Genomic DNA, 9229 nt, shown 5'->3' on the forward strand with positions numbered 1-9229 from the left:
GAGCACTGGCTTAACACACAGAAAATGATCCTCTCACAGTTTAGGAGCTAGGAGTCTGAATTCAGGCTGCTGGCTCTAGGGGAAGGGGCTGTCTCTGTGCGTCTCCTGGCTCTAGGAGGTTCCCATGCAAGGACCCCGAGTTCACCCCAATCTCCGCTCTCTTCGCTGTAGTATGCTATTCCCCTGGTCCTTTCTCTCTGCATACCCCAGGGCAAGGCCCCTTACATCAGAGCAGGGCTTTGACAGGATTAAGGGTGTCATGTCTTGCCCCTTATCACTGATTTCCTTATCACATCTTGGGAGCTGATTACATCATTACATAACTGTCAAACCACTGAGAATCGCGCCCAGCCAAGTTGACAGATATTTTGGGGGGTCACAATTCAATCCAGGAGAGTGGAGGCCCCCCCTAGGGGGATGAAGTAGGTCACCATCTTCCTCACACCAGGCTTTCTTTCTGAGGCCATCGCTGCCTGGGTGTAAATATGTCTCTAAGAAGAGTCTTCTCCCACGATCCCTCAGCTCTCCCCACTTCTCCCGATTCACTAGGTGGCAGTTAGTCAGGGCAGCAGAGGGTAGATGCTGTTGTGCTATTGCTGGTCCTGAAGTCCACTGCCCCATCCCAACCCGCCCCATCCCACAGCTTCCTGAACTTAACCAAACTACAGCACGGTGGCAGACTGGCCAAAAACTATGGGCACCAGGCACAGAGTCTGGCTGGTTCAGGTGGTCTCGGTGGCACTGGTGGTTCCGATCAAGGGCGCTGGGGAAGGGTCTCCAGACTGGGGGCTGGTGGAGTCCAGATGCACCTTTGCCTCATCTGTCGTGAGCTCTTGACAAATGCTGGGAGTGGGGCGGAGTAGGGAGGGGGTTATGAAGAGGGGCAATGGACAAGGGGGGAAGAGGTGAGGACATGAATACCAATCACTGCATGTATATATACTTATCTCCTATCGACTCAGCATCAAGTCAAGTTGGAATTTTCTAACGAATTAATTCTCACCAAGGTAGAGTGGGATCTGACGGCATTCAATCAACGCGGCCCTCACCCTGCCCAGCGTATTTGAGATTTTACAAATTACTAAAGGAACTGTTGGAAAAGTGATTTTTTTTTTTCTTTTCGCTTTGTGCTTAGGTATGTCTAAAAGTACCATTATGGAAGAAAAATGCTCTTTTTCTCTAAAAGAGAATAATGCAAAACCGAAGCCGAAGTCATATGTAGTCTTAATTAGAAATATAAATATGCGCCGTGGCTTTATTTTGAGGCTATAGGAGGCTAAACATTCCAGGAATTCGTTCAGTAAGATTTAATGGGGAACAGGCTCCTATGAAGCTGGCAAGCATTTATTACATTTTAGGCTAGAAGAAAAACATGGTAATAAAAGTGTATATAAAACACCAGTGAATTATAGATGGAACACTGCTAGCATTTTCTAGAGATGTCAATTACTCTGCACCCTGAAGTGGTTCCTTCAAACAGGAAACAATGGGGAAATGCACGTGTAAACAAAGATATTTATTCCTTGAAGGAACTATAAGTATGAACGTGAATGCAAACCAAGGAAAGGGACTGGGAAAGACAAGGCCAGGGGACAGCCAGTGGGTCTCGGAGGCTGCCCTCCTCTGCCCGCTCGGCACCAGGCAGCCCAATGCTCTGTCCACTTTGTCTCTAACTGCCCAAGCCATCGCCACACTGACCCCCGACAGGCGCTCTGTGGGGTGTAGCCAATACACTGCTGCAGCGCACAGCATCACTCAGGGGAGGCGGCCAAGTCAGGTCAGGAGCAATCAAGCCAGGTCAACTCTCTATCTGTACGTTGCATATTGTCCTTTTGTCAGCGGAGATGACCTGGCACTGTCCCTGGAGCACCACTCTACATGCACGCCCGCACACCCCAGGCCCCTGGCTCTGGCACTACAAAGTGTCTCCTCTCCCTGAGCGCTTCACCCATGGGATCAGGACAGCTGCTGTCACAGGGTGTAGGATAACCACGCCCCACACAGGTGGACTTGGTGGCCTTAATCCCTGGGCAAATCACTGTCCATGGGGGCCCGCACACACTGTGTACCACCCGGGTACAGGCCCAGGCACCAAACCTTAGGCTCTGTCTCTCCTCTCTCTCCCTCTCTCTGTTCTCTCTCCCTCTCTCCTCCCTCTCTTACACACTGAGGCACATAAACACATACACACATATTAATTAAAGCCTACAGCAACATTAGGTGACTTCTACTCCAAACTCTCATATCCTCCTGCTTGGTATTTTATTTAGAATAAAGCTTGCTCCAAATCCCCCCTAAGTCAGGGACTGTGCCTGCACACCCTTTACTCCTTGCTGGGAAAGGAAGACTTTCTTCAGAATCAGTTTCTCATCAACTGCTCTAATGAAGTTGATGGTACACAAGAGGAAGTGGACCCGACAGTGACAGGGACAAGACCAAATACCACTCACCCAGGCAGAACACAGAGCGAGTGGTCAGCCAATTCCTTTCTGGACCAGGGCAGACCCGTTGGGTCACTTACTGGTCATATGCAGACTGATGGTCCTCCAAAGGGAACGGATGTTCCTGATGCTATGTGAAGAGCTGGCTCCCACTCTCAGTGACTCCCACGGAAGCAGAGAAACTGGGGCCGAAGGGCCACGTACCCCCCTGGGACCGGGCCACCTACAGGGTGCCTGTCCCAGGTGACTGGGCTCCAGGGGAGTCATGCCTGGCCTCCCAGTATGGGAAGAGAAAACCACATGGCATAAAGAGGTATGGCATCCAAGAATGGGCATTTGGGAAACTCTTACCAATTCTACCAGCAGTCCTGACAGCATCTGTTTGCACAAATTGCCCTGTGCTGTCTCCCCTGGGTGAGTGAGTATTTACCCGAAGGAACGTGGGGAATCCTTGTCCATAGTAGCCGACGGCAAAATAGTCAGGCTTGGGCCGGATCACCTTGACAATGTTTTCATAAAACTGCGCCTGTTTTTTCTGAAAGGAAAAAGGAAATGCATTTTCAGGTTCCAAAAAACAAATCAAACTCACTGCTGTTGAGCTGAGTCCATTGGGTTTCTGAGGCAGTAAATCTTTATGGAAGTAGATTGCCCCATCTTCCTTCCACGGAGCTGCTGTGGGTTTGAACTAGCAGCCTTCTGGTTAGCAATCAAATGCTACCAGGGCTCCTTATTTTCAAGTTGGGAGAGAGTGTTTGAGCTCCTGCTTTTCTGGATACTTCTAGTGGCATTTTCAGGCATTGGCAACTTTTGGAGGGTGGGGAGCGGGTAGGGGAGCGGCTGCCAGCATCTGAACTCATCTGATGATGCAGCTTTGGCTCTGCCTCATGGGCCCCCCGTCCCTCAGCAAGGCCTTGGGCCAAAAAAGCCAAATTCAGCAACAGGTGTGATTTATGGGTGTCTTCAGTAACAAAAGACCAGTCACCAAAATGGCTTTTCTGCTGATCCAATAAACAGTGGGACTTTATTATTTAACAAATGGACACGGAGCAGAGACTAGGGCACATTAAAAAAGAATTAAAAGGAACAGAAGTGGCTCTGCTCTAAGAACTAATGGTAAACATTTCAACATTATTAAGGTTCCCATTCCCGCTGAGTCCATTCTGACTCATGGCAACCCTGTGTCTGAGGCAGCAGAACTGGGCCCCAGAGTATTTTCTTGCATGCAATCTTTATGGAAGCAGATCACCAGGCCTTTCTTTGGTGGAGCTGCTGAGGGGTTCGAACCGCCGGCCTTTTGGTCAGCAGCCCAATGCTGTCAGCACAGTGCCACCACGGCTTCTTACGTACAGTCTGCTCTTCCTTAAATACAAACTGCTCATGGCAGTCTGAGAGCTTGGTGGCAGAAGCTGAGTCAGAAATAAACAGTGGATACTCGTGGGCTGGAATCAACCAGGAAATAAACAAAGACCATTCCCTGGACAAAATGGAGGACGACCTTGGCCATGAGAAGAACCCCAACTCTACGATGGAAAGAGACATTCCAGACACCACGCTTAGACTGACTATGTTCGCATCAATGGAAAGGAGGACCTACCAGCAGCTCACTGAGTTGCTCGTAATCAAACATTTCCGTCTCATACTGCTCAGCAAGCTCCTTACCCAGGGCGATGGCCTCCTCCCACATCTGCGAGGAAGGGAAGAGAGAGAAATGCAGCCTCAGTCGTGCTGTCAAGGTGCAAAACAGGCGGCAGAGTCTTTCTTAATAAAACAACTCAGAACACTCCGGACTAACAGGGAGCACTGTGGGCATAAAGCTGCGAGAGGACCACGGTTTCCGAGAAGCTCATTTCCGGTGGGCCTGGCTGGGCAGCAGTTTACTGAACTGGTCAGCTGCCGGCTCATTCGTCACGCGGCCCCTGTCCGTGGGCAGAGCAGTGTCACCAGCTCCTTGTCCTGCTCTGATCCCCATGCTCTACCTGCTGGAACGCAGCCTTGGAGCCAGTGAGAAGGACCTGCAGGTGTGGACAGGCTGTGAAGAGCTTCATGCAGAAATGGGGACCTCAATTTTACTTTCCCAAATCATCACATGGAATAAACCCTGTGGAAAATCATTAACTCAAAGAAGACCGGGCCATGCCTCGAACTTGAAAGAAGGCTTGCAAGAAGCCCCCCTTACATGTGCAAAGATGGCAGTCCCCCTTATGTGTGCAAAAACAGGGAGTTTGAAATTCTGTCATTATTTTCAAAGGAGGAATTCTTTATGGTCATAGTTTGAACGTGGCTTTCCAAATCAGACAGCTGATGGACTAAAAAATGCTGGTAAGCACTGGACGGGACTGATCTGCTGAGATACATGTTGTTGGATGCTGTCCAGTTGGCCCTGACTCATGGACACCCGTGGACAACAGAAAAAAGCGCTGTCTGACCCCACCCCATCCCCGTGAACAGCTGTGGTCTGAACGGCTCCCACCGGCCACACTGCAGAGGTGGCTCCCAGCCCTTTCTTTCTAGTCCATCTCAGTGTGGATGCTCTGCTGAAACCTTGGCATCGTACCAGCACCCTGCTCTTTACTGACAGATGGGCGGTGTCTATGAGGAGGTGCACTGGCTGGAAATGGACCTGGGTCTCCCCCTGGAAGGACAGAACTCTATCGTTGAACCTCCGTGGGGTCATGCTTGGCACTATGCCCCTGCCCCACCTCCCAGTCCTCCCTTTCCTCTTTAGAATGACCTCACCGACAATCTGACTTCATTCTGAATCATCCAGCAAATTTAAGAAAAGTAGTTTTACTGAAATGCCTGACAAATCTTCTTTTCATAGTGAATCTTTACAGTAATTACCTGCCATTTTTATTTTATTGTGGCAAATATATTTCTAACAAACCTTTGCCATCACAGCCTTCTTCACAGTACGATTCCCTGATGGGATCTGCGCTCATCACCTTGTTCCCATCACCATCACCCACTTCCACTTTCTTCCATCACCTTCAGCACAGGGTCCCCCAGGCAGAGATTCCCCCATTTCCGCTCCTCCCGTCAGTCCTGGTCACCAGGAACGAACTCTGGGTTCTATGCCTTTACCTTTTTAGCTATTTTCATGTAAGTGGGATCCTACCACATTTGTCCCTTTGTGACTGACTTACTTCCCTTGGCACAGTGTTTTCAAGGTTCATCCGTGCCAGAGTGTGTGTCAGAGGATGTATCCTACTGTAAATCATTTCTCTCTGTGGCTGAGCAAGGTTTCATCGTGTGCACAGACCACACAAAGAGCTGCTTTGGAAGAAGAATTGCATTTTAGGACTTTGACAAACAAAAGAAAAATAAGTCCAGAGTACAGAAGAGACAGCAGTAAAGTCCAGGGAGGAGAGAGGGGCCGAGATGGCCTCCACTGTCTGCAGGCTGGCCGGCACTCGCTCACCTCCCAGAACCACTGTGGGTCTCCTCCGTTTTGCCGAAGGTTTTAAATCACCTTTGGTCTTTGTTGTCACCTGAACTTGGTATTGTAGTTTGGGAAAGTTTAGAGCAAATTTGTATTTCATTCAACAACTTATACACATTTTGTTTCGTGCTGTTGGTGGAAATCCCCTCAATGTGGCAGCACTCTTCCCCCTTCCTCCCTGGGGTCCCCGTTTCCATCCGTCCTTCTTTGTTGTCGAGTGAACAAGAACACCAGGGAAGACCATGTTCCTCAGTCCATCAGCCACACAAGGCCTCGCACCCTTTCACCGTCTTCACCTCCTGCTCCGTGTCTTGCTCTTGTTCTTTGCCAAAGTCCAAGCTCACGGTTCTAGGAACGGGGACGTTTTCTCACGTTTACTGTTTCTTGAAGCTCCAGTGATCAATTTCTCCCCAGCATATTTCCACGTCATGGGAAACCTCTGCTTGGACCTCTCTTTTGGCAGCATTTTCTTTAGTTGTCTTCAACAAGCACACACACACTAGATGCAAGGGCTCTGAGCTCATTACTAAGTAAAAGCTGAATCTGTGTTTATCCTAAATGACAAAGGAGGTGTTTTTGGTACATATCAAAAGTAATTGTCTTTAAAAGAAATACAAGTCTTGAATAAATATCTTATCTGACTCACTGTGACATTATACATACTTGCATTTTCCTTCAGATTTTCTGTAAATTCCCATCCCCCCTTTTCCTCAGCTAGTTTGAAAGGATTCGGTGTTAAGGAGATTTCCATCTGCTTTCGGTTGGATAGGGCTCTAAGAAGAGCATGGGTAATGCAGATTTCGAACATGAATCGCTTGGAAAATATTTCAGTGTCAGAGAGAAATGGATTTGATATGATCTAGATTGAGATTATCTTGGTGAAAAAATCGCTTTAGCCTTTGCGATGCAACACCCAGGCTCCGTGCCATGCTTGGCAGTGCCACAGGCTTACAAGGTTTACCAAGCCCCAAATGAAAAAGCACCCTATCAGCAGATCATTTTGTGTTCTGACTTGAAATCCATAATTCGTTTATGGTATTCTTGAAATTGCGTATTTATTTGCAGTTCGGAGTACACTCTCGCCACCATTTCTTTTCATCAGATAATATTAGCTCTGTCCTCTTGAGATGATAATCTCTTCCCCACCGTGCTGAGCCTCCAGGTCTCAGGAAGTTCCATTTCTGAAAGTTCCGCCAACAGAAAACTTTCTTTTCTGATGAAACACCTTCCTTAGTTCCAAGACTTGGGCTTGGAGGAGAGACCCGGCAGTGATTTCTTGACGAGAACTATTTTGATATTTATTGGGTTTATGAATGGCCATCTGGTAGGATGACAACAATGAACTCCCAGGAACAGGGAGAGGAAGCACAGGAAAGAAAAGACGCAGTCAGGACCACTGTCCCTTACTAACTGTGCAGGCTGGCCATGACTCAGCACAGTAACTGGCGACTGACCGCTCTACTCTGCTCAATGCTGCCTTTAGGTGCCCAGTCCTGCTCCACCCTCACAACAACTGCTGTATCTGGGTGCTGTAGCCACTGTGTCACACTCCACTTCAATGACGGTGTCTCTCTTTTTCACCAACTCTCTTCTTCAGGAGGAGCTCTGGTGGCACAGTGCCTAAGGCACTTGACTGCTAAACACAAGGTTGGCGGTTCAAACCCACCAGCCACTCCTCGGCAGGAAGGTAGGGCAATCTCATTCCATAGAGATACCGCCTCGGAAACCCAAGGAGGGGTCGCCATGAGTGGGGTCTGACTCAATGGCGGTGGGTTTGGTTTTTGAGCCTTACAGAAGGTTAGACAAAGAAAGAGAAGTTAGAGGGGTACAGGGCCACCCATGTACCAGGGATCACACCACTAGATGGCAGTCCATTTCAGTGTCCAAGACCTGCATGGACCTTAGACAGTCAGAGGATAACTGAGTATGTGTCCTTCAGGAAGCATGATGTCCTTCTCTGCTGACTGGTCCTAATGACGTGTCCAAAGCGAGCGGGCCGAAGTCTTCCATCCTTGCTTCTAAGGAACATTCCGGCTGTACTTCCTCCAGGACAGACTGGTTCATTCTTGTGGGATTCCGTGGTGTATTCGATATTCTTTGCCAACACCACAGCTTGAATGTGTTTATTCTTCTCTGTCATCCTATTTCTTTGTACTCACTCACTAGCTATGAATAACTTACCAGAGAAGATGCTTTATGGGCTGCTTGGGTTCCAGACATTCTTCAGAACGTCATCCATTTTTCCTGGCAGTTGTTGGGAAGGACACATACTCAGCTACCCTCTGACTGTCTAAAATCCTTGCAGGTCTTGGACACTGAAATGGACTGCCGTGCAGTGGTGTTCTCCCTGGTACATGGGTCCCTCTACCCTCTAACTTCTCTTTCTTTGTCTAACCTTCTGTAAGACTCAGGCCGAATTCTCCGTTTCAACCAAGCTTTCTCAGGCTGCCACTTCCTCTCTCACATCTTGCTCCTTCTCTTCTTAACCTTTTCCCCTTTAGCATTAATACCCTGCAGGTAGCCTGCCGTCATGTGTGCTCCTGGCCTCAGCCTGTCCACACTGGAGGGACGTGGACTCTGTCAAGGCAGAAAGCTGATGGGACAGAATGCTCTGCTCACCCGTCCTTCTGCAGGGTACCTCTGTGGCGTCTGAGAAAAGTCTAAACACTTCCCAGGTTCCTCTGAAGCCTGAGGTACAGGGCAGACTTCAACTATTTTATTAATAACTTTTTAAATTCAATTTTTGATAATTTTATAGATTAATCTTTAATCTAATTTCTAAGTATCTGAAGAAATAGAGTCAAAGCCTCAACAAGAAATATGGGGTCATGTACACTGATGGTTCAGGCCGAATCTCTTGTGCAGGATTAAGCATGACATTGCTAAACCCTATGTGGTCAGGACTGGAGATGGGTACAGGGTCCCGGTTTGTGGAGAGATGGGTGAGAGCCCATGGGAGAGAGGGATGTAGAGCGTGAGGAGCCCAGGCAGCCCCCAGCAGCTCCCTTATACAATGGCAGAAAGGAGGGAGGACCAAGAGGATAAGTGGGAGGAGTAAGAAGAGGAAGGGGAAGAAGAGGAGGAGGAAGATGATAAAGGAAGAGGAAGAAGAGAAGGAGAGAAAGAAGAAACTCTACCTCACTCTTTAAGAACCTATTTAAACATCACCTCCTCAGTGAAGTCCTCCTCCACCCCCCAAAGAAGTAATACCTGTTAGAGGGAGCTCTGGCAGCATAGTGCCTAAGGCACTTGATTGCTAACCAGAAGGCTGGCAGTTCAAACCCACCAGCCACTCCTCAGAAGGAAGATGGGGCAATCTACTTCTGTAGTGATACTGCCTCGGAAACCC

The 9229-nt window shown here is 48.6% G+C and overlaps 1 protein-coding gene across 1 annotated transcript in view; it reads right to left on the minus strand.

Moving 5' to 3' along the window:
- Positions 1-9229, minus strand: part of DOCK1 (dedicator of cytokinesis 1) — a 542405-nt gene that overhangs the window by 43847 nt on the left and 489329 nt on the right. The window contains exons 39-40 of the mRNA XM_042780404.1: positions 4036-4125; positions 2872-2976 (exon numbers count right to left, since the gene is read on the minus strand). Of these exons, the coding sequence (XP_042636338.1) occupies positions 2872-2976; positions 4036-4125 (195 nt within the window). The remainder of the gene's footprint in view (positions 1-2871; positions 2977-4035; positions 4126-9229) is intronic.

This window comes from Orycteropus afer, unplaced genomic scaffold (assembly GCF_000298275.1).
Source record: "Orycteropus afer afer isolate SDZICR_OR568_19922 unplaced genomic scaffold, OryAfe1.0 scaffold00038, whole genome shotgun sequence".
NCBI lineage: Eukaryota > Metazoa > Chordata > Mammalia > Tubulidentata > Orycteropodidae > Orycteropus > Orycteropus afer.